The sequence below is a fragment of the Bos javanicus genome, chromosome 4 (genome assembly GCF_032452875.1).
Source record: "Bos javanicus breed banteng chromosome 4, ARS-OSU_banteng_1.0, whole genome shotgun sequence".
Lineage (NCBI taxonomy): Eukaryota > Metazoa > Chordata > Mammalia > Artiodactyla > Bovidae > Bos > Bos javanicus.
This window is the reverse complement of record NC_083871.1, coordinates 99,577,084-99,603,390: the sequence shown is the minus strand read 5'-3', so window position 1 is coordinate 99,603,390 and position 26,307 is coordinate 99,577,084. Positions and strand designations below refer to the sequence as shown.

Sequence of the window (26,307 nt, the reverse complement as noted above, 5' to 3'; positions counted from 1 at the left end):
CAAAAATAAAAAATAAAAAAAATTAAAAAAAATAAAGGGTAAAAAGTGCATCTATCATGTTAGTACATTATCCCAACTACATGTAATAATCTTGAAAAAAATAACATGAACAGAGTTAGAAAAATGCTGAACTACTTGAAAATTTTGAAATATCCCTTAAATAAGTTCTAAGTTAAGGATATAATAACAGAAAATATTTTTTTAAGTGAAAACAAATCTCACCATCAGTAAAACTGTTTTAAATATATTTTGGCAGTGTCTAATTTCTATGTAATGAGTAAAACAGTTTATAGACAGGGAAAAACAGACATAAAAATCACATCTTTTGTGACTTAATGAAATGCAAATTCACTTTTGTCAGGATTTCATTATATGCCTATTAAACTAAAAAAATGAAATGAGAAAACCCAATGTTGATAGATTTTGTAATACTAACCTTGGTGCTGGAGGGATAGAAGAGAAAACTAGACTTCTCTGCCCTCATGGAACCCAGTAATACTGAAATGGCTGAGGCCATGGTGGTATAGCAATGATGGATTGTTTATAACTGTAAACTGTTTAAAGAATCCCTGAGAGTGAGTTACTGTAAATGACTAGTTAGTATAAGGGCTAACCAGGAAATATGTAACTAGAATATAAGTGGGAATTTTGTCTCACTCACTGTGGTATTTCCAATACCTGACAACCAGTGCTTCCGACAGAGCAAGTCCGCAGTAAATATTTGTTGAATGAATGAAATGTGCATATGGAATTACAGCAAAAAACTGAAACACAAGTCTTGGATTACATACTGTCTGTACCTATGATATGCAAAGATGTCTATGTTCATTTTAAAAGCTCAAAAGGGATTTTGCAATGATATAGTGTGTTTCCCTTCTCTGTCAAGATACTTATCTTCATAATTTCTATGAATGTTTAATTGAAGTATAATTAATTTACAATTGGAATTTACAAGAGAAACTAAAAAGCTTCTTGATGAAAGTGAAAGTGGAGAGTGAAAAAGTTGGCTTAAAGCTCAACATTCAGAAAACTAAGATCATGGCATCTGGTCCCATCACTTCATGGGAAATAGATGGGGAAACAGTGGAAACAGTGTCAGACTTTATTTTTGGGGCTCCAAAATCACAGCAGATGGTGACTGCAGCCAGGAAATTAAAAGATGCTTACTACTTAGAAAAAAAATTATGACTAACCTAGATAGCATATTGAAAAGCAGAGACATTACTTGCCAACCAAGGTCCATGTAGTCAAGGCTATGGTTTTTCCTGTGGTCATGTATGGATGTGAAAGTTGGACTGTGAAGAGGGCTGAGCGCTGAAGAATTGATGCTTTTGAACTGTGGAGTTGGAGAAGACTCTTGAGAGTCCCTTGCACTGCAAGGAGATCCAACCAGTCCATTCTAAAGGAGATCAGCCCTGGGATTTCTTTGGAAGGAGTGATGCTAAAGCTGAAACTCCAGTACTTTGGCCACCTCACTCGAAGAGATGAGTCATTGGAAAAGACCCTGATGCTGAGAGGGATTGGGGGCAGGAGGAGAAGGGGATGACAGAGGATGAGATGGCTGGATGGCATCACTGACTCGATGGACATGAGTCTGAGTGAACTCCAGGAGTTGGTGATGGACAGGGAGGCCTGGCGTGCTGCGATTCACAGGGTCGCAAAGAGTCGGACACGACTGAGCGACTGAACTGAACTGAATTTACAATGTTGTATTATTTTCAAGTATATAGCAAATTGATTCAGTTATACATATATATATAAATGTATATTATATATAGATTCTCTTTCATTATAGATTATTATAAAATAAATTATAATTCCCTGTGCTATACAGAAGGTCCTTGTTGTTTACCTATTATATATGTATTAGTGTATACATGTTAATCCCAAATTCCTAATTTATCTCTCCCCACCATAATTTTTTTAACTAAAAAATCGTTCATACATACCCATTCCATCACCCATGTTTCCTGCCCTGTCTGTGCCATATATTCTAATCTCTTTTGGAGCCTTATGGGTCTAGATTTATGAATCTAGATCAGTTGTTTTCAACCCTGGCTGGTGTTAGAATCACCTGGAGGTCTAACCTCTCTCCATGCCTGGGTGCACCTCTTGACCAGCCTGTGAACTCATCTGAGGCTGATGCTCAGCCCTTGCTAGTTCCTATGTTCAGCCAGGACAAAATCCAGTTAGGCAGTAAAACTCTTTCATATACTTTATATTTTCATTAAATAAAATGGGTTCATTCTCAAGGAGACTCTTTAAGCTATCTTCGTGGAATCCTGATTTCAAAAGTACTCTTCTAGTATTGTTAAGAACAAGTATCTAAACTGGGTAAGGTATATATGACAAATGCAAGCAAGAGGCTAAGATCCTGTTCCACTCTCCCTCTGCACCAGTTCTATTATAATATGCAGGTGAGGAGACTAAGTCAGGCTTAACAGCTTCTGACCTTCTAGTAAGACAGGGTTATTGGAGGTTGACTTACCAGGCTATGTTCACCTTGAAGGGAGACAAGTCAGATGGACACTGCTGGAAGTTCTCACAGAGGCCAGAGTGAGACGCTGACCAGGAAGAAGGAAGGCTTGTGTGGGGGACACGCCCTGATAATGGACCTCAAGCATGTTCAGTCCATGTGATAGAAAGGAATCTGGAGGTAGAGGTCTGGAATCGCCTTTCATTTTTGAAGGCACAAAGGAATCTGGCCACCCAGATTCTAGGCTGTGCATCTCTTGTCAGTGAGGGAACTTGACGTGTGTGAACTGTGCTTTGATCCTGGGGTCTGGGGAAGTTTCTCTGGGACTGAGGAAGACAGTGGCACCCACCAAACATGTTCCCTGAGCTCTGTGCTGCCCCAGATCATTTTCCAGTACGTGACTCTCTGCTCCTGGGCTCGCATCTCCAGGACTGGGATTAGGTCTGCTGATCATATCCTCCTCACCTCTCCTACCTGTCCAAAGTTTGGCACAGTTTGTGGATCTGACTTGGAGATTGATAGGAGTTCCCTCGGAGAAGGCAATGGCACCCCACTCCAGTACTCTTGCCTGGAAAATCCCATGGACAGAGGAGCCTGGTAGGCTGCAGTCCATGGGGTCACAAAGAGTCAGACACGACTGAGTGACTTCACTTTCACTTTTCACTTTCATGCATTGGAGAAGGAAATGGCAACCCACTCCAGTGTTCTTGCCTGGAGAATCCCAGGGACGGGGGAGCCTGGTGGGCTGCCATCTATGGGGTCGCATAGAGTCAGACACGACTGAAGCGACTTAGCAGCAGCAGCAGCAGGAGTTCCCTATAACTGAGAACTGCAGGACTCATGTGTTGCCTTGAAACCAAGGGAGGACTTGGGATGAAAAGGCCTCTGCTGGGGCCAGTGACAGGCCAGTGTTAAAGGGGCTAATGGGTAACTGTCTCCTTTCCCCTCCTCCAGGCTGCCCATTCTCCAGGGAGGGACCTTTGCTTTCTTGGGACCCTCCCTGGCCATGCTGTCTCTTCCCACCTGGAAGTGCCCCGAATGGACACTCAATGCCAGCCAGGTGAACACCAGCTCACCTGAATTCATTGAGGAATGGCAGAAGAGGATCCGAGAGGTATTGGGTTGATGGGTGGGGTGCGAGGAATGGGGTGGTCCTCAAAAGGGGCTTCGGAGTTGACTCATTTTCTCAGCTCACTGCTAGGCAAGATTCCAAACTTTAAGACACTGGTCCTTGTTTAATTCAGTTGTGTCATTCAGGGAAAGAAACTGGTGGATTGAAGCAGGCTTTAAAGTTTGGCCATGCTCCTGGATAAGTTGAGCTGAGTGAGTGTTAGTCGCTCAGTCGTGTCCGATTCTTCGCAACCCCCTGGACTGTAGCCCACCAGGCTCCTCTTTCCATGGAATTCCCCAGGCAAGAATCCTGGAGTGGGTAGCCATGCCTTCCTCCAGGGAATCTTCCCAACCTAGGGATGGAATCCTGATCTCCTGCACTGCAGGAAGATTCTTTACACTCTGAGTCACCAGGAAGCCCATGCTCCAGGTTGGCTTATCTAAATGATAGATTAAGAAGCCAGCACCAGGATTGTCAGCAGAAAGCCCAGCCACACCCTCAGGGACAGTAGGCCTCATAGCTTCCAGACTCTAACATCCTCACCTGGCTTTGGAGGTGAGGTCACGGATGGCTTATGGGTGGAATAATATATGAGAGGGAAGGTTGCCTGAGATTTCTGGGAAGTCCAATAATCTCCCTCCCAGCTTGACCTTAAATATGTAAGCCTGGAGTGGCTCAAAGGCCCCCCTCCTCTGGAGCAGGGGCAGAGTTACACAAACAGTATACGGGTGGGGTTCTTCTTGTTGTTCAGTCACACCGTCGTGACTTGCCGGGGTCCAGCCCCGGCTGATCCAGGGTATTCGAAGGAGAGATGGCGTTGGCGACCTATTCAAATATTCATAAAAGATATAAAGAGTAATAGAATGAGGATAGCTCAGTAGGAAAATTCAGTGGAGAAAAGAGGCTGAGTAGCTTGGTTTACGTGGAAAATCAATATAACCTGTGGCACCAGGTTAGCTCTGACCACAGAGGCCGCAGGCGCCGTCTGGAATAGCGGAAGGTGCCCCACCTTAGACACCTTCTCGAGTGGATCTTAGAAGCCCAGGCAAATAAATGGTCGCAGAGGACCTCCGTGCTCCATATGGAGACTCAGCTGGAAATTAAGGAGAAGAATGACATGGGGAGACCAAGCTTTGGTGAACAAGGCCCGTAGCTTTATTTTCAACAGGGACTTTTATACCCTAAGTTACACATAGAGGCTAATAGGGGATGCAAAGTCAGCAATCTTTGATCCTTATCAAAAACTAGGGTTTCTTTCCTGCAAATTTATTGTATACAAATGGCTTAGGTGATTTACATCATCTTCTGGCCAGAAGGCCTATTAACATTTTATGACTCTTGACAAAGGTTTGTCAACCGTAAGACTTATTTTCTCTAAGAGTAATTATTCTAAGGTTTGGCGCCATCCTCCGAAGGTGTTAGATAAAATTGCATTCCTATAGGGCAGAGGTGCAGTGGGTTTACAACAAAGGAAAGAATTTATTACCTTAAGGGTCTAAAGTTGCTAACACCAAGGCCACTACTTATTTTTTCTACATACTAACTATATTAATTAATACACATTCAAGGATACAATACAGGGGATGTGGAAACTTGGCAGCAAGCATTGGCTCATCAATGAAATCTTTTACTAGCTTTATTCTGACAGTTTCTAACTCTCTGAGAGGCTCTAAGCTATTTGAATATCTTAAGCTTCCCGTGCCTCTCGAGGCTGAGAGACTGTAAACAATGGTATGCAGAGTTGTAGGAGTCCAGGTAAACTTGTCAGGCGAGTTAGAGAGCTATCTGAGGGGTTTAGATTTAAACACTCCTAATGCCCAGAAACTTTAATTGGAGCTGTAAGTTAACTCTTTGTCAGAGAGAGCGAGATGGTGGTGGGGGACAGCCCCCAGTAAAGTCAGAGGTGAGAGCACAAAGCAATAAAGTAGGCAGACTCTGGTTTTTTGGGGGTAGATACTCGAGAATATCCAGGGGGACTCCTGAGGCTCGATCCCGCCTTTGCGTATGCCGAGCCTCCTTCCTCATGACCTTTGTCCTGACTGGAGTGCCTCTCCCTGGCTCCTGGCAATGACTGACACTTTTTTACCCCATGGACTGCAGCACGCCAGGCCTCCCCATCCATCACCAACTCCCACAGTTGACTCAAACTCATGTCCATTGAGTGAGTGATGCCATTCAACCATCTCATCCTCTGTCCTCCGCTTCTCCTCCCACCTTCAATCTTTCCTAGCATCAGGGTCTTTTCAAATCAGTCAGTTCTTCACATCAGGTGGCCATAGTATTGGAGTTTCAGCTTCAGCATCAGTCCTTCCAAAGAATATTCAGGGTTGATTTCCTTTAGGATGGACTGGTTGGATCTCCTTGCAGTCCAGGGCACTCTCAAGAGTCTTCTCCAACACCACAGTTCGAAGGCATTAGTTCTTCAACTCTCAGCCTTCGTTATGGTCCAACTCTTACATTCATATATGACTACTGGAAAAACCATAGCTTTGAGTAGATGGACCTTTGTTGACAAAGTCATGTCTCTGCTTTTTAATATGCTGTCTAGGTTGGTCATAGCTTTTCTTCCAAGGAGCAAGTATCTTTTAATTTCATGGCTGCAGTCACCATCTGCAGTGATTTTGGAGCCCAAGAAAATAAAGTCTGTCACTGTTTCCATTGTTTCCCCATCTATTAGCCATGAAGTGATGGAACCAGATGACACAATTTAGTTTTCTGAATGTTGAGCTTTAAGCCAGCTTTTTCACTCTCCTCTTTCACTTTCATCAAAAGGCTCTTTAGTTTCTCTTCACTTTCCACCGTAAGTGTGGTGTCATCTGCATATCTGAGGTTATTAATATTTCTCCTGGCACTCTTGAGTCCATTTGTGCTTCATCCAACCTGGCATTTCACAACATGTGCTCTGCATGTAAGTTAAATAAGCAGGGTGACAGTATACAGCCTTGACATACTCCTTTCTCAATTTGCAATCAGTCCATTGTTCCGTGTCCGGTTCTAACTGTTGCTTCTTTTTTTTTTATTTTATTTTATTTTATTTTTAAACTTTACAATATTGTATTAGTTTTGCCAAATATCGAAATGAATCTGCCACAGGTATACCCGCTTTCCCCATCCTGAACCCTCCTCCCTCCTCCCTCCCCTACCCTCCCTCTGGGTCGTCCCAGTGCACCAGCCCCAAGCATCCAGTACCGTGCATCAAACCTGGACTGGCGACTCGTTTCATACATGATATTATACATGTTTCAATGCTATTCTCCCAAATCTCCCCACCCTCTCCCTCTCGCACAGAGTCCATAAGGCTAATCTATACATCGGTGTCTCTTTTGCTGTCTCGTACACAGGGTTATTGTTACCATCTTTCTAAATTCCATATATATGTGTTAGTATACTGTATTGGTGTTTTTCTTTCTGGCTTACTTCACTCTGTATAATAGGTTCCAGTTTTATCCATCTCATTAGAACTGATTCAAATGTATTCTTTTTAATGGCTGAGTAATACTCCATTGTGTATATGTACCACAGCTTTCTTATCCATTCATCTGCTGATGGGCATCTAGGTTGCTTCTATGTCCTGGCTATTATAAACAGTGCTGCGATGAACATTGGGGTACACATGTCTCTTTCCCTTCTGGTTTCCTCAGTGTGTATGCCCAGCAGTGGGATTGCTGGATCATAAGGCAGTTCTATTTCCAGTTTTTTAAGGAATCTCCACACTGTTATCCGTAGTGGCTGTACTAGTTTGCATTCCCACCAACAGTGTAAGAGAGTTCCCTTTTCTCCACACCCAATCCAGCATTTATTGCTTGTAGACTTTTGGATCACAGCCATTCTGACTGGCGTGAAATGGTACCTCATAGTGGTTTTGATTTGCATTTCTCTGATAATGAGTGATGTTGAGCATCTTTTCATGTGTTTGTTAGCCATCTGTATGTCTTCTTTGGAGAAGTGTCTATTTAGTTCTTTGGCCCATTTTTTGATCGGGTCATTTATTTTTCTGGAGTTGAGCTGTAGGAGTTGCTTGTATATTTTGGAGAGTAGTTGTCCGTTGCTTCATTTGCTATTGTTTTCTCCCATTCTGAAGGCTGCCTTTTCACCTTGCTACTAGTTTCCTTTGTTGTGCAGAAGCTTTTAAGTTTAATTAGGTCCCATTTGTTTATTTTTGCTTTTATTTCCAATATTCTGGGAGGTGGGTCATAGAGGATCCTGCTGTCATGTATGTCGGACAGTGTTTTGCCTATGTTCTCCTTTAGGAGTTTTATAGTTTCTGGTCTTACGTTGAGATCTTTAATCCATTTTGAGTTTATTTTTGTGTATGGTGTTAGAAAGTGTTCTAGTTTCATTCTTTTGCAAGTGGTTGACCAGTTTTCCCAGCACCATTTGTTAAAGAGATTGTCTTTAATCCATTGTATATTCTTGCCTCCTTTGTCAAAGATAAGGTGTCCATATGTGCGTGGATTTATCTCTGGGCTTTCTATTTTGTTCCATTGATCAATATTTCTGTCTTTGTGCCAGTACCATACTGTCTTGATAACTGTGGCTTTGTAATAGGGTCTGAAGTCAGGTAGGTTGATTCCTCCAGTTCCATTCTTCTTTCTCAAGATTGCTTTGGCTATTCGAGGTTTTTTGTATTTCGATACAAATTGTGAAATTATTTGTTCTAGCTCTGTGAAGAATACCGTTGGTCGCTTGATAGGGATTGCATTGAATCTATAAATTGCTTTGGGTAGTATACTCATTTTCACTATATTGATTCTTCCAATCCATGAACATGGTATATTTCTCCATCTATTAATGTCCTCTTTGATTTCTTTCACCAGTGTTTTATAGTTTTCTATATATAGGTCTTTAGTTTCTTTAGGTAGATATATTCCTAAGTATTTTATTCTTTCCGTTGCAATGGTGAATGGAATTGTTTCCTTAATTTCTCTTTCTATTTTCTCATTATTAGTGTATAGGAATGCAAGGGATTTCTGTGTGTTGATTTTATATCCTGAAACTTTACTATAATCATTGATTAGTTCTAGTAATTTTCTGGTGGAGTCTTTAGGGTTTTCTATGTAAAGGATCATGTCATCTGCAAACAGTGAGAGTTTTACTTCTTCTTTTCCAATTTGGATTCCTTTTATTTCTTTTTCTGCTCTGATTGCTGTGGCCAAAACTTCCAAAACTATGTGGAATAGTAATGGTGAAAGTGGGCACCCTTGTCTTGTTCCTGACTTTAGAGGAAATGCTTTCAATTTTTCACCATTGAGGATAATGTTTGCTGTGGGTTTGTCATATATAGCTTTTATTATGTTGAGGTATGTTCCTTCTATTCCTGCTTTCTGGAGAGTTCTTATCATAAACGGATGTTGAATTTTGTCAAAGGCTTTCTCTGCATCTATTGAGATAATCATATGGTTTTTGTTTTTCAATTTGTTAATGTGGTGTATTACATTGATTGATTTGCGGATATTGAAGAATCCTTGCATCCTTGGGATAAAGCCCACTTGGTCATGGTGTATGATCTTTTTAATGTATTGTTGGATTCTGATTGCTAGAATTTTGTTAAGGATTTTTGCATCTATGTTCATCAGTGATATTGGCCTGTAGTTTTCTTTTTTTGTGGCGTCTTTGTCAGATTTTGGTATTAGGGTGATGGTAGCCTCATAGAATGAGTTTGGAAGTTTACCTTCCTCTGCAATTTTCTGGAAGAGTTTGAGCAGGATAGGTGTTAGCTCTTCTCTAAATTTTTGGTAGAATTCAGCTGTGAAGCCTTCTGGACCTGGGCTTTTGTTTGCTGGAAGATTTCTGATTACAGTTTCAATTTCTGTGCTTGTGATGGGTCTGTTAAGATTTTCTATTTCTTCCTGGTCTAGTTTTGGAAAGTTGTACTTTTCTAAGAATTTGTCCATTTCTTCCACGTTGTCCATTTTATTGGCATATAATTGTTGATAGTAGTCTCTTATGATCCTTTGTATTTCTGTGTTGTCTGTTGTGATCTCTCCATTTTCATTTCTAATTTTATGGATTTGATTTTTCTCCCTTTGTTTCTTGATGAGTCTGGCTAATGGTTTGTCAATTTTATTTATCCTTTCAAAGAACCAGCTTTTGGCTTTGTTGATTTTTGCTATGGTCTCTTTTGTTTCTTTTGCATTTATTTCTGCCCTAATTTTTAAGATTTCTTTCCTTCTACTAACCCTGGGGTTCTTCATTTCTTCCTTTTCTAGTTGCTTTAGGTGTAGGGTTAGGTTATTTATTTGACTTTTTTCTTGTATACAGGTAGGGCTGTATTGCTATGAACTTTCCCCTTAGGACTGCTTTTAAAGTGTCCCACAGGTTTTGAGTTGTTGTGTTTTCATTTTCATTCGTTTCTATGCAAATTTTGATTTCTTTTTTGATTTCTTCTGTGATTTGTTGGTTATTCAGCAGGGTGTTGTTCAGCTTCCATATGTTGGAATTTTTAATAGTTTTTCTCGTGTAATTGAGATCTAATCTTACTGCATTGTGGTCAGAAAAGATGCTTGGAATGATTTCTATTTTTCTGAATTTACCAAGGCTAGATTTATGGCCCAGGATGTGATCTATCCTGGAGAAGGTTCCATGTGCGCTTGAGAAAAAAGTGAAATTCATTGTTTTGGGATGAAATGTCCTATAGATATCAATTAGGTCTAACTGGTCTATTGTATCGTTTAACGTTTATGTTTCCTTGTTAATTTTCTGTTTAGTTGATCTATCCATAGGTGTGAGTGGGGTATTAAAGTCTCCCACTATTATTGTGTTATTGTTAATTTCTCCTTTCATACTTGTTAGCATTTGTCTTACATATTGCGGCGCTCCCGTGTTGGGTGCATATATATTTATAATTGTTATATCTTATTCTTGGCTTGATCCTTTGATCATTAGGTAGTGACCTTCTTTGTCTCTTTTCACAGCCTTTGTTTTAAAGTCCATTTTATCTGATATAAGTATTGCTACTCCTGCTTTCTTTTGGTCCCTATTTGCATGGAAAATCTTTTTCCAGCCCTTCACTTTCAGTCTGTATGTGTCCCCTGTTTTGAGGTGGGTCTCTTGTAGACAACATATGTAGGGGTCTTGTTTTTGTATCCATTCAGCCAGTCTTTGTCTTTTGGTCGGGGCATTCAACCCATTTACATTTAAGGTAATTACTGATAAGTATGATCCCGTTGCCATTTACTTTATTGTTTTGGGTTCGAGTTTATACACCCTTTTTGTGTTTCCTGTCTAGAGAATATCCTTTAGTATTTGTTGGAGAGCTGGTTTGGTGGTGCTGAATTCTCTCAGCTTTTGCTTATCTGAGAAGCTTTTGATTTCTCCTTCATATTTGAATGAGACCCTTGCTGGGTACAATAATCTGGGCTGTAGGTTATTTTCTTTCATCACTTTAAGTATGTCTTGCCATTCCCTCCTGGCTTGAAGAGTTTCTATTGAAAGATCAGCTGTTATCCTTATGGGAATTCCCTTGTGTGTTATTTGTTGTTTTTCCCTTGGTGCTTTTAATATTTGTTCTTTGTGTTTGATCTTTGTTAATTTGATTAATATGTGTCTTGGGGTGTTTTGCCTTGGGTTTATCCTGTTTGGGACTCTCTGGGTTTCTTGGACTTGGGTGATTATTCCCTTCCCCATTTTAGGGAAGTTTTCAACTATTATCTCCTCAAGTATTTTCTCATGGTCTTTCTTTTTGTCTTCTTCTTCTGGGACCCCTATGATTCGAATGTTGTAGCGTTTAATATTGTCCTGGAGGTCTCTGAGATTGTCCTCATTTCTTTTAATTCGTTTTTCTTGTATCCTCTCTGATTCATTTATTTCTACCATTCTATCTTCTAATTCACTAATCCTATCTTCTGCCTCTGTTATTCTACTATTTGTTGCCTCCAGAGTGTTTTTAATTTCATTTATTGCATTATTTATTTTATATTGACTCTCTTTTATTTCTTCTAGGTCCTTGTTAAACCTTTCTTGCATCTTCTCAATCTTTGTCTCCAAGCTATTTATCTGTGATTCCATTTTGATTTCAAGATTTTGGATCAATTTCACTATCATTATTCGGGATTCTTTATCAGGAGATTCCCTATCTCTTCCTCTTTGGTTTGGTTTGGTGGGCTTTTATCCTGTTCCTTTATCTGCTGGGTATTCCTCTGTCTCTTCATCTTGTTTAAATTGCTGAGTTTGGGGTGTCCTTTCTGTATTCTGGCAGTTTGTGGAGTTCTCTTTATTGTGGCGTTTCCTCACTCTGTGTGGGTTTGTACAGGTGGCTTGTCAAGGTTTCTTGGTTAGGGAAGCTTGTGTCGGTGTTCTGGTGGGTGGAGCTGTATTTCTTCTCTCTCCTTTCGAAGACTTGGGTTGCTTTTCTGGGTGCCTGATGTCCTCTGCCGGCTTTCAGAAGTTGTTTTGTGTAATTTACTCGGTGTTTAAATGTTCTTTTGATGAATTTGTGGGGGAGAAAGGATTCTCCCCGTCCTACTCCTCCGCCATCTTAGCTCCTCCTCCTAACTATTGCTTCTTGACTTGCATACAGGTTTCTCAGGAGGTAGGTAAGGTGGTCTGGTATTCCCATCCCTTGAAGAATTTTCCACAGTTTGTTGTGATCCACACAGTCAAAGGTTCTAGTGTAGTCAATGAAGCAGAAGTAAGATGTTTTTCTGGAATTCCCTTGCTTTCTCTATGACCCATCTAATATTGGCAATATGATCTCTGGTTCCTATGCCTTTTCTAAATACAGCTTGAACATCTGGAAGTTCATGGTTCATGCACTGCTGAAGCCTGACTTGAAGGATTTTGAGCATTACCTTGCTAGCATGTAAAATGAGTGCAATTGTGGGGGATGGTTTGAACATTCTTTGGCATTGCCCTTCTTTGGGATTGAAATGAAAACTGACCTTTTCCAGTCCTTCTAGTACAAGGTAGTTTGCTCAGGCATTACTCTAGCCCTCACTTACTGTCTTAGTGTGCCTCCCCCAGGCTCACTAGGACTGGACCAAAGGCATTCCAAAATTCAGGGCTATGGACCTAGAGCAGAGTCTGTTAGTAGATATCCCTGGGAGTCTAGCTGACAAGCCTTAGTGAAGCCAGGGTCCATCCAGCATCCCACCCAGTCCAAGTTCAACAGCCTCATGGCTGCAGTAAGGGTCACATCCTCAGAACGTGGCAGACGAAGGAAGAGGGAATACAGAGGAGACACATTCCTAACAAGATTCCTATTCTTACCCAAGTGTGACCAATGAGAGGGAATAGAATTGACAAAACACTCCGATGGGGGGTGGGGCGGAGGGACAATGATGTAAGTCCTGATCTGACTCCAAAGGCCTGAGAACCAGGAGTGCTGATATCTGGGGGCAGGAGAAGACAGAAGTCTCAGCTCAAGCAGCAAGCGAAAATGTTCTTCCTCTGCCTTTTGGTTCTGCTGAGTCCCTCAAAGGATTGGATGGCACTCATTCACGTTGGGTGGGCTTCCCTGGTGCCACTAATGGTAAAGAACCCAACTGCCAGTGCAGGAGACATAAGAGACATGGGTCCAGTCCCTGGGTCAAGAAGATCCCCTGGAGAAGAGCACGCCAGTATTCTTGCCTGGAATACAACCAGTACAAACCAGCTCCAATATTCTTGCCTGGAGAATCCCGTGAACAGAGGAGCCTGGCAGACTGCTGTCCATTGAGTCACAAAAACTCTGACATGACTGAAGTGATTTAACAGAGAGAGATACTCATTTTGGGTAGGGCCATCTGCTTCATTCAGTTCACCAATTCAAATACTAATCTCTTCTGGAAACACCACAGAAATAATGTTTTATCAGCTGTCTGGGCATCCTTCAGTCCAGTTGACATATAAAGTTCACCATCACATTGTGTATATGTTCCACTTTAGTAAACACTAGGAGAAGGCAATGGCACCCCACTCCAGTACTCTTGCCTGGAAAATCCCATGGACGGAGGATCCTGATGTGCAAAGTCTATGGGGTCGCTAAGAGTCGGACACGACTGAGCGACTTCACTTTCACTTTTCACTTTCATGCGTTGGAGAAAGAAATGGTAACCCACTCCAGTGTTCTTGCCTGGAGAATCCCAGGGACGGGGGAGCCATGTGGGCTGCCATCTTGGGGTCGCACAGAGTCAGACACGACTGAAGCGACTTAGCAGCAGCAGCAAATACATTTCTGAAATGGATGTTCCAGTTTACCCTCCTGCCAGCATCATATGTGAGTCCCAGTTACTCCACAATCTCACCAACATTTTCTAGCTTTTTCATGTTAGCCACTCTACTGAGTGCATTATGGTAAACTTGTATCATTCTTTTATGATGCTATTGAATGACATAGAATTAACTGTAATTGTCCTCATCTTATAGGTCTATTTGAACACCTGGACTCATTTCTGTTCCTATGCTTGCCACATTAACAGGTGTGTTTGTGTGTGTGTGTATGTGTGTGTCTGCTCAGTCGTGTATGATTCTTTGTGACCCCATGGACTGTAGGCTGCCAGGCTCCTCTGTGCATGAAATGTTCCAGGCAAGAATACTGGAGTATGTTGCCATTTCCTAGACCAGCAGATCTTCCCGACCTAGAGATCAAACCCGAGTCTCTTGCATCTCCTTCATTGGCAGGCAGAGTCTTTACTACTGCGCCACCTGAGAAGCCCTTTAACCAGTGACTAGACATTACTTTGCCAACAAAGGTACATCTAGTCAAGGCTATGGTTTTTCCTGTGGTCATGTATGAATGTGAGAGTTGGACTGTGAAGAAAGCTGAGTACCGAAGAATTGATGCTTTTGAACTCTGGTGTTGGAGAAGACTCTTGAGAGTCCCTTGGACTGCAAGGAGATCCAACCAGTCCATCCTGAAGGAGATCAGTTCTGAGTATTCTTTGGAAGGAATGATGCTAAAGCTGAAACTCCAGTACTTTGGCCACCTCATGCAAAGAGTTAACTCATTGGAAAAGACTCTGATGCTGGGAGGGATTGGGGGCAGGAGGAGAAGGGGACAACAGAGGATGAGATGGCTGGATGGCATCACTGACTCGATGGACATGAGTCTGAGTGAACTCCGGGAGTTGGTGATGGACAGGGAGGCCTGGTGTGCTGCGGTTCATTGGGTCGCACAGAGTCGGACACGACTGAGCGACTAAACTGAAAAGCGAGTTCAATATAATATAGATTTTGTTATTTATCATTATTTCTGTGACTTTCATTTCATCAAGTATCATGTAAATCACCTGTGAGCTCATAGTTAGTCTATGACCTGTCTATGATCTTTTAATCTCAAAGTTCACACAGACCACGTCCTAAATATGCCAGCATCACTGTAGGTACTGGCTACTTTCACAGTGTTCATTCCTTGTTGTCTATTCAGTACAGCCCAGTATACTTTGGGTCTAGCTTTATTAGATGTGTTTCAGTTTCATAGAATCAACTATGATGTCAGCACCCCTCATCCCAGATTGAAGATGTATCTAGAAGTATGACTAAGAAATCATTTTCTTATTCCCATTTAAACACAATGGGCAAAAGTAGCATTATTTGATGCAAGATTTGGTGACTCCAATTCTTTCTGCCACCATGTTTTTCTTTTTTCCCACGATGAGCCCTTCTCAACCCATTTTCTTGCTCCTAGAGGGGGTTTTGGTTTTTCTCCCCTAACTTTTAATTAGTGGGCAGGAAAAATAACATTGCTAAACCTTCCTTTGTGTGTCCTTTCCCAAGGTACTTTCAAGTTATTTAATAAATATATTGTCACTGGATTCTTTCCACTGGGTAGGATGCATGTCTTCTTCTGAAAAACACCAGACTTTCCAATCCGGCCCATAAATACCATCCGAATACCAGCAAGTCAAATTAAATTGATTCTAGTATTCCATCTTAAGGAACACAACCAAAGCTCTAGTCCTGGGAAAATAAGATTTCTTTACCCTCTGCTCCAACTGCTCCACTGGTGACTCACTTTTATGCCCCATTTTCAGCTTGATCTTGAGCTTACACTGTGTTACCCTGCAAAGCCTACCCTTCTGTCTTTGTCACCCATATTTTGTTGCTTCAAGCACATATTCTAATTTTGCAGTAATTTTACTGCTTTGGGGTGAAATGTCATGAAATATGGAGAAGGCAATGGCACCCCACTCCAGTACTCTTGCCTGGAAAATCCCATGGACGGAGGAGCCTGGTAGGCTGCAGTCCATGGGGTCAGGAAGAGTCGGACACGACTGAGCGACTTCACTTTCACTTTTCCCTTTCATGCATTGGAGAAGGAAATGGCAATCCACTCCAGTATTCTTGCCTGGAGAATTCCAGGGACAGGGGAGCCTGGTGGGCTGCCGTTTATGGGGTCGCACAGAGTCAGACACGACTGAAGCCACTTAGCAGCAGCAGAAGCAGTCATGAAATATGAAAAGATCAATGGATATTGTATTTCTTGCTCCATTCCTGTCATGTTCATGCTGTGAAAAGTGATCCTTGGGCTGTTTATAAGTTGACCTTCATGGTGATTTCAGTCTGGGTTGCTAGTCTCTATATCGTAGCCTGTGCCAGGGCTTCAGTGATAGGATAAGCAAAGTTCAAATCAGAAACACTGTCCATACTAGGTTTTTCTTGTTGTTCAGTCAGTAAGTCATGTCTGACTCTGGGACCCCATGGGCTGCAGCAGGCCAGGCTTCCCTGTCCTTCGCTGTCTCGTGGAGTTTGCTGAAACTCATGTCCATTGAGTTGGTGATGCCATCCAACCATCTCATCCTCTGTCACCCCCTTTTCCTCCTGTCCTCAATTTTTCCCCAGCATCAGGATCTTTTCCAATGAGTCAGCTCTTCATATCAGGTGGCCGAAGTATTGGAGTTTCAGCTTCCAATGAATATTCAGGGTTGATTTCCTTTAGGATTGACTGGTTTGATCTCCTTGCTGTCCAAGGGACTCTCAAGAGTCTTCTCCAGCACCACAGTTCTCCAGAACCATCAGGTTTTTAAAGAGTGTTAAAAACCTTCCCTACTCTGTGGACTGTCCAGTTCAGGCAGCCTACCAGCTCTGTGATGGGCCATTTATCCTCATGTTCTCCTACCAGAGGCACCTGTGCCCATCACTGTCATCAATCAATCAATCATTGTCATCAATCTGGATCATCCTGGGAGACACAAACAATGTCAGATAGAGATGGAGATTGTGCAGTTTCTGAGCCCACGTGTGGGTGGCTTGTGACCCGAGGTGTCATCTCCTGGACCATAGTGACTACATTCAAAGTCATACTTCCCCCCTCTTTTTTAAGACACAGGGATATTGATATGAACCACCAGTATTTGAGATTTGACTATTAAGTCCTGTCCCATAAAAGGTGAAATTTCAGTACAGCCTCTATGACCGACTTGCCAGAGCAAACTGCTAGTCCATTGGCCACAGCTTGAGAATCTAAAATTCTAAAGGGATGATTCTAGGTAATTTCATGTCCTCTGCCACATCACACACATTGTTCATTGGCTGGACTTAGACTTGCCTTCCTTCTCCATCAAAGCCCTTCCACTGAAATGTTACACTCTTTCAGTCTCAGTCTTTCTCAAGTGGATGAGCAGCACCTTCAGCAAGACTGCAACTTGCTTTTTGAATTCAAAGACCCACATAGTGAGATCCAAATCTTGGTTGCTCGAGTTAGATTATCTTGTGAAGTAGTGCCCACCCAGGGAAGGCAGGGACTGTCACTTATTCATGGATCCTATGAACTGCTCCTTGTTTAACTGTGTTTTCTTCTCCTGAATGTAACTATTTCCTTTAATCAGCAAGTTCTGTTGATGAGACTTAACATGCACACACACCCCTTCCTTATTTGAATGTCTTTCTGACATCATTCAAGATATCACTGAGATTTCTGATCTTGGAGTTATTTGGTTCCAGTCACTAGTGCTCTAATTCCAAACAGTGCTGAGTAGCAGACTAGTTAGGAATGGCCTTTCAGAAGGAGAGTGGCTGAGTAGCTCCTTTGGGCCACCTCTGCACCAAATGCCCCACTCAGAGCTGAAGCATCTGGCATCTGCCAGGGTCAACCCTCTTTCGGCGTGGACTCAACCACCAACACTTCTGTTATCTCAGGAGTGCTGTTCTGGTTGGGATGCTGGTCTGAGACCAGTCTGAGCCATAACTTGTGAATTTCAGCCAGAACTTTCTGCTGTTCTTCCCTTTCAAAAACAGCCTTTCTGCACATGCCTGTGCTCTGATGTGCAGTCCAAGAGCACACCAGATGTGATGTACTTCAGTGATCTATCAAGTCCTTGTGCTTCCTTTCTTTTCTCAAGGTGGACTCAGAGTTAACAGGGGGTTTTAGTATTTAATAAACTTTTCCATGTACCTCTAGACCAAGACATACCTAAGGATTTCACTTGTCAAGCTGGTGGGCCCTGGATTTTTGCCAGGTCAATTGGCTAACCTTCAAATGCCTTTTGTTGAACTACTTTTTTCAAAGCAGGGTGTATTTCTTGTTCAGTGCAGCCTATTTGTATTATATCATCAATAGCATGAATCACAAAACACATGTGGTTTGAGGTTTGGTTTTGTTTCTACTCTTCCCCACGGAGGCAATACTTGGCTTTGGTAAATGCAAATTAAAACTAAGCAAACTACAGATGGTGACTGCAGCCATGAAATTAAAAGACGCTTAGTCCTTGGAAGGAAAGTTATGACCAACCTAGATAGCATATTGAAAAGCAGAGACATTACTTTGCCAACAAAGGTACATCTAGTCAAGGCTATGGTTTTTCCTGTGGTCATGTATGGATGTGAGAGTTGGACTGTGAAGAAGGCTGAGCCCCGAAGAATTGATGCTTTTGAACTGTGGAGTTGGAGAAGACTCTTGAGAGTCCCTTGGACTGCAAGGAGATCCAACAGGTCCATTCTGTAGAAGATTAGCCCTGGGAGTTCTTTGGAGGGAATGATGCTGAAGCTGAAACTCCAGTACTTTGGCCACCTCATGCGAAGAGTTGACTCATTGAAAAAGACTCTGATGCTGGGAGTGATTGGGGGCAGGAGGAGAAGGGGATGACAGAGGATGAGATGGCTGTATGGCATCACTTACTTGATGGACGTGAGTCTGAGTGAACTTCGGGAGGTGGTGATGGACAGGGAGGCCTGGCATGCTGTGATTCATAGGGTCGCAAAGAGTCCAGACACGACTGAGCGACTGAACTGAACTGAAAGAATAAGAAGTGGAAATTTTAATTAACTATCAAGTTAAGAAAAAAAGGGGGGCGGATTTTATTCGAGCCAAACTGAGTATTATAACCCAGGGAGCAGATTGTCAGGAAGCTCTGGGAACTGTTTCACCTGTTAGAAGTCAAAGGCATAGTCATATACATTTTTGAGAAAAAGGATTGTCACGCGAGTGTATGTTCCTCGGTTCTTTGTCTCGTCACAACAAAGATTTGGAGCAATGGACATTAAAGCCCTCGGCACATCACAGCTCTCGGGTCTTGGTCAAACCATGTTACAGTTCTTAGGCAAATCAGTGTTACAGCTCCATTTTATTTATAAGATAGCAGGAGAATCCAAGACTTGAAGAGAAGAGAGTGGAGGAGCGCAAACACATGGGAGGGAGAGTGGGAGAGAGAGAGAGAGAGAGAGAGAGAGAGAGAGCGGGTGCACGTGGGAGAGAGAGTACGTGAGAAAGCGCTTTGGCTCCTCCTTTTATGTTTTTTCCTCCACTTGGGCCTGCCCTATGCAAATTGGGTTTAGCCAGGAGTGTTGTTTGTTCTGTTTGTTCTGCCTGAAGTCTTCACTCTGGTCCTCGGACCTTCCTTGTCTTTTAGCCACCGCCATTTTGGACTCCTTTTCCCTATTCTACCTACCTAACAGGATCATATGTTAAAATGACATACTGATATTTCATGTAAAGTTCACCAGGGATACATTGTCCAGGTAAGCACATAGAAGGGAGCAGCAGGTCACCATGACTCCCAACAGAGCTGAGAAAGAACACTATTCTTTCAAGAAGTTACATTGCTACAACCTAGAGGGGTAGGATGAGCAGGGAGATGGGAGATAGGTTCAAGAGGGAGGGAACATATGTATACCTATGGCTGATTCATGTTGATGTTTGGCAGAAGCCAACACAATTCTGTAAAGCACTAATCCTTCAATTAAAAGATAAATAAAAAATTAAAGAAGTTACATTGTTAACATCAGAAGAAGAAAAAAAAAAAACACTGCTTTACAGTTTATCTGGCCCTTCCATCTCTGAAGAGCTCCGGTTAATGTGTAATGTGGGTGGACACTGCATTTTAGGGAGGGAGGAGGCCCAAACAAACAGAAGGAATTTAATATTTAGGTTTTTTTCTTGTCTTTCTTTTTTGTTGTTGTTCAGTCGCTCAGTTGTGTCTGACTCTGTGACCCCATGGACTGCAGCATGCAGGCTTCCCTGTCCTTCACCATCACCCAGAGTTTGCTCAAACTCATGTCCATTGAGCTGGTGATGCCATCCATCCATCTCATCCTCTGTCTTCCCCTTCTCCTCCTGCCTCCAATCTTTCCCAGCATCAGGGTCTTTTCCAGTGTGTCAGATCTTCGCATCAGGTGACCAAAGGATTGGAGCTTCAGCTTCAGCTTCAGCATCAGCCTTTCCAATGAATATTCAGGATTTATTTCTTTTATATATCCTGGTTTGATCTCTTTGCAGTCCAAGAGGCTCTCAAGAATCTTTTCCAGCACCACAGTCCAAAAGTATCAATTCTTTGGTGCTGAGCCTTCTTTATGGTCCAGCTCTCACATCCATACATGACTACTGGAAAAATCACAGTTTGACTATACGGACCTTTCTTGGCAAAGTAATGTCTCTGCTTTTTTAATATACTGTCTAAGTTTGTTATAGCTTTTCTTCCAAGGAGCAATCATCTTTTATATTTAATTTTTTTTCTTGTCTGCCTTAAAATATGAATTTTATTTCATCAGTTTCTTTACCCTGATCTGCTAGATGCCAGGGGCACGATTTCCCTTTCACTTAGACTTACTGAGAACTGCCGGGGTCCAGCCGCAGTGGAGTCAGGGGTTTCGAAGGGGAGAGGGCATCGGGGATTAGGAAACAACAGCTTATTTAAATGTTAATTAAAGATATAAAGAGTGGTTAAATAAGGATAGCTCAGTGAGGAAATTCAGTGGAGAAAAGAGGCTGAATAATTCAGCCAGAAGGTGAGAGAAAGAACGACATGGGGAGACCAAGCTTCGGTGAACAAGGCCTGCACTTTGTTTTCCAAAAGAGTTTTTATACCTTAAGTTATGCATAGAGGATAATGGGGGAAGGGGTAGAGTCATGCAGTAAGCCAGGCTTTCTTCCTGCAAACTTATCATATGCACAAGTTTAGGTGATTTGCATCATCTTCTGGCCTGGAGGTCTGTTAACATTTTAAGACCCTTTCTTCAGAAAACTTATTTTTCTCTAAAGGTGATTAGTCAGGTGCCACCCTCCAAAAGCATTAGATAAAGTTGCATTCCTATAGGGCAAAGGTGTGGTGGAGTATAACAAGAAAAAGAATTAACTCAAGGGTCCAAGGTTACAAACATTAAAGCTACTACTTACACCAATTATATTAATCAATACACTGGTAGGGACACAGCAGGTAAGGGATATGGAAACTTAGCAGCAAACATTGGCCCAACAAGTGAAAAACCCTTCACCAGTACAATTTCTAATCAATCTTTTAACTGCTCAAAGGAATCTGTATTTAGACAGTTTAGAACATCTCACGCCTCTCAGGGTTGTGAACTAAAACACTCTTGTCACGCCTAGGACAGCCCCCCGTAAAGTCAGAGGTGTAAGTGAGAGCACAAAGCAGTAAAGTAGGCAGACTCTGGTTTTGGGGGTAGATGCTCGAGAATTTCCAGGGGGACTCCTGAGGCTCGATCCTGCCTTTGCGTATGCCGAGCCTCCTTCCTCATGACCTTTGCCACGGGCGGAGCTCCTGCTTCCGGCAGAGAACTATAATTCCTTTTTTTAAAACTTACTTTCGGCTGGGCTGGGCCTTCGTCGCTGCACATGGGCAAGCGGGGGCTACTCTCTAGTTGTGGTGCATGGGCTTCTCATTTCAGTGGCTTCTCTTGTTGCGGAGCATGGGCTCCAGGGTACCTGGGCTTCAGTGGGTGAGGCACGTGGGATCAGTAGGTGCAGCTCCCGGGCTCTAGAGCACAGGTTCAATAGTTGTGGCCCATGGGCTTAGTTGCTCTGCGGCATGTGGGATCTTCCTGGATCAGGGATGGAACCCGTGTGTCCTGCACTGGCAAGTGGATTCTTTGTCACTGAGGGACCAGGGAAGACCCAAGCACTATAATTTCTTATACAAGAATCTCTTGCCTTCGTTCTATCTGAGAAGAAAGGTCCAGCAAGTTAATTTGTCTCCTCTCCTGCCCGATCTCTTCTGTTGCTTGAATCCTTCCTGTGTTCTAATGACGTGGCTGCTCTAACACTGTAATAGTCAGAAGCAGTTACCTTGTTCTGAGGACACAGTGCTAGTAGTGAGAGGATGTTTAGGGATGTGGGTCATGCTGAGCTTGCACCGAGCACAGAATCCCAAGCGACAGACATAACCGTGTTTCTTTAGTGCGTTCACTATTCTTGTGTTTCTGAGTCTTCTAAAGCAAGAGTCAGCAAGCTGTGGCTCTTGGACCAAATCTAGCTTGTAATCTGTTTTGTGCTGTGCTCAGTCGTGTCTGACCCTTTGTGACCCCGTGGACTGTAGCCAACCAGGCTCCTCTGTCCATGGGGATTCTCCCGGCAAGAACACTGGAGTGGGTTGCTATGCCCTCCTCCAGGGGATCTTCCCAACCCAGGGATCGAACCCAGTTCTCCTGCATTGCAGGTGGATTCTTTACTGTCTGAGCCACCAGGGAAGCCCAAGAATACTGGAGTGGGTAGCCTACCCCTTGTCCAGGGGCTCTTCCTGACCCAGGAATCAAACTGGGGTTTCCTGCATTGCAAGTGGTTTCTTTACCAGCTGAGTTACCAGGGAAGTTACCCAATCTGTTTTTTACTCCTTACCAATTAAGAATAGTTTTTACATTTTATTTATTTATTATTGGCCACACCATGCTGCTGGGTGTGTGGGATTGAACCTTTGTCCCCTGACATGGAAGGGTGGAGTTGTAACCACTGGACCACCAGGGAAGTCCTGGTTTTTACATTTTTTAAGTTGTTTAAAATTAAAAAAAGAATATGTGACAGAAACTACATGTGGCCCACAAAACCTGAAATGTTTACTATCTGACCAGTTACAGAAAAAGTTTGCCAACCCCTGCTCTAATGCACAGGGCCTAGGGTAGAGGTTCTTCTTGTCCAGGTCCAGAACAGTAGCCTCCACTCTTTCTTTCCCACATCGCTTCCAAGTGTCTGAGAGTGAGCACAAACCCAGAGTCTTAGCTGTGGTATTTTAGCTCCATCTGCTGGTCCAGGGCTTTTCACCAGTGCTGTAACATGGGAAAGTTTTTGCAAGTTTCAACTTCCTTTCACTGATCAATGGATTGGTTTAATTCACTGAGCTAGCCTATTGGATGGAGAAGGCAATGGCACCCCACTCCAGTACTCTTGCCTGGAAAATCCCATGGACAGAGGAGCCTGGTAGGCTGTAGTCCATGGGGTCGCCAAGAGTCGGACACGACTGAGCGACTTCACTTTCACTTTTCACTTTCATGCATCGGAGAAGGAAATAGCAACCCACTCCAGTGTTCTTGCCTGGAGAATCTTAGGGACGGGGGAGCCTGGTGGGCTGCCATCTATGGAGTCGCACAGAGTCAGACACCACTGAAGCGACTTAGCAGCAGCCTATTGGAATTCAAGGTAGATTTTTCCATGTTTCACTGGGTTGGTTCTATTTGTTGACACACATCTCAAGTCTTGAAACCACCAATGGTTAGCAGTCCAACTCTACATCACAATAGTAGCCACAAATGAAAGTGAGGCAAATACAGGACCAATAGTCATGTCATTTCTTTCTGGGAGATAAGAAGTAATAGAGAGGACAGGTAAATAGTCATTATGTTGTAAGAAAATGATGGTAGGGAAGAGATGGCGAGCTCAGGTTTCAACACATTAGACCAATTTAAACTTCACCTTCGGGTATTATGGTAGTTTAAAAAAATTTATATACTTGTGTATGCTTATTTATAAGTGAAATGAATGACAGCAATGATACAATGGCTAAGTGGGAGAAATTAGGATTGTTTTGTTACTATAAGTTATTCATGCGACTCAGGAAGTGGTATAGTGTTATTTGAAAGTGGACTTGAGTTCACTGTAAATGTTTATTGCACACTCTAGGGCAACCACTAAAAGGAAAACAATGGATAATAGTTATGCTAAGAAAGGAGAGAAAATGGAGTCATATACAAATATCAGTTAAAACCACCAAAGGCAGAAAAAGAGTAGAAGACAAAAAAAGAAATGAAGACCTGGGACAACAAATAGAAAATAGTAATGGATATGGTGGATATTAATCCAACTAGATCAATAATTACTTTGAACATCATTGCTCTAAAGGCACTGATTAAAAGACCAGAGATTGTCAGAGTGGATCAAAAAATAAGACCCCACCGTATGTTGTCCAGATGAAACCTACTTTGATTTCAAAAAATTTTATTGGAGTGGAGTTGATTTACAATGTTGTGTTAGTTTCAGATGCACAGCAAAGTGAATCAGTTATACATACATCCACTCCTTATGTACAGACCATTACAGAGTACTGAGTCGTGTTCCCCATGCTATACAGCAGGCCTTTATTAGTTATCTGTTTTATATATAGTAGTGTGTATATGTCATCCTCAGTCTTCTAATTTCCCCCACCCCTATCAGGGGATCTCTTATCCCCTGATAACCATAAGTTTGTCTGCTACATCTGTGACTCTATTTCTGTTTTGTAAATAAGTTCATTTGTACCCTTTTAAAAAAGATCTATATATAAGTGATATCATATTATATTTGTCTTTCTCTAGAAACCTACTTTAAATATAAAAATACATGTAGATTAAAAGTAAATAGATGGAGAGGAATATATTAACACTAATCAAAAGAAAGCAGGAATCAGACTTCTTTCTTTCTTTTCTGGGAAATCAGACTTCAAAGCAAGGGATAAAAAAGACAGTATAACACCCACATAAGTAAAGTGAAAAAAGAGAAATAAACTCAGTGAGTCCCATAGCTCAGGGGTTGGCAAACTACAGCCTATGCGCCAAATCTGGCCGGTTGCCTGTCTTCTGTTTGTTTTTTTTGAATGACCCGCAAGCTAAAAATGGTTTTATATTTTAAATGGTTGGAAAAAATCAAAAGAAGAATATTTCATGACAAGTCCAAATTGTACAAAATACAAATTTCAGGGCCTGCCCATGGAGTTTAATTAGAACATGGGCAAGCTCATTTGTTCCCATCGTGTCTGGAAAAGTTTCGACTGAGCCTGGACAGCCCACAGAACCTCAACAATTCACTCTCTGTCCCCTTTGCCAGCCTCTGAGTCTGAAAGTAGGAAAACAGAGAAAAGTAAAGCAGCAAGACGGTCAATACACTACTGGGTAACACCAGTATTACAAGTCACCAACATTATCACCATGATAACCTTGAAGTCTACTTTCTGAAAAACTTCACATAAGGTGAAAATGTCCAACAGACAGTTGGCAATAGAGGACTGGAGAGAGGAATGAGGTCAGAGCTCGCCTTCCATTGGTTCCCTTAGGGTCCAGCTCTGTCCCCTGCTCTGCCTCTGAAGGTACCAGCATTCCCGGTGGCCTGGGCTGGGCTGAGGACCCGCCCCACTGCAGGCTCCGCACCGCCCGCCGCAGACCCCACCCTGCCTCGGGCTCTCACTTGATGAGCCCCACTCTTCCTCTTCAGCTTCAGGGAGCCGTCTTGGTTGCCTCCTGTGTCCAGATGCTGGTGGGCTTCTCAGGCCTCATTGGCTTCCTCATGCGCTTCATCGGCCCCTTGACCATTGCTCCCACAATCTCCCTGATGGCCCTGCCTCTCTTCGATTCCGCGGGTGACGACGCCGGGATCCACTGGGGGATTGCTGCCACGTAAGTACCCTCCTGGGTGGGAGGGCCATTTGAGTTCCCTTTAGAGGAAGGTTACCCAGTTAAAAGAGTGAGTCCTGCATATTGGCAAGCTCAGGTGGTTTACAAGTACTTTCATGAACATTTTTTGTTGTTCAGTGGCCAAGTTGTGTCAGACTCTTCCTGACCACATGGACTGCAACATGCCAGGCTTCCCTGTATATCTCACCATCTCCTGGAGTTTGCCCAAGGTCATGTCCATTGAATAGATGATGCCATCCAACCATGTCATCCTCTGTTACCCTCTTCTCCTTCTGCCTTCAGTCTTTCCCGTGTCAGGGTCTTTTCCAATGAGTCAGCTGTTCGCATCAGGTGGCCAAAGTACTGGAGCTTCAGCTTCAGCATCAGTCCTTCCAAAGAGTATTCAGGGTAGATTTCCTTTAAGATTGACTGGTTTGATCTTGCTTTCCAAGGGACTCTCAAGAGTCTTCTTCAACACCACAGTTCAAAAGCATCAATTCTTCAGCACTCTGCCTTTTTTATTGTCCAGCTCTCACATCCATACATGACTACGGGAAAGACCATAGCTTGGACTAGATGGACCTTTGTCAGCAAAATGATGTCTTTGCGTTTTAACACACTGTCTAGTTTTGTCATAGCTCTCCTGCCAAGAAGCAATTGTCTTCTAATTTCATGGCTTGCAGTCACCATCTGAAGTGATTTTAGAGCCCAAGAAGAGGAA

At 42.7% G+C, this 26,307-nt stretch overlaps 1 protein-coding gene across 3 annotated transcripts in view; it reads left to right on the top strand.

The window, feature by feature from the left end:
- Positions 1-26,307, top strand: part of LOC133246454 (solute carrier family 23 member 1-like) — a 170,504-nt gene that overhangs the window by 33,480 nt on the left and 110,717 nt on the right. For all 3 annotated transcript variants that reach the window (XM_061414791.1, XM_061414792.1, XM_061414793.1), the window contains exons 4-5: positions 3,431-3,590; positions 25,408-25,589. In XM_061414791.1, coding sequence (XP_061270775.1) covers positions 3,431-3,590; positions 25,408-25,589 — 342 coding nt within the window. The remainder of the gene's footprint in view (positions 1-3,430; positions 3,591-25,407; positions 25,590-26,307) is intronic.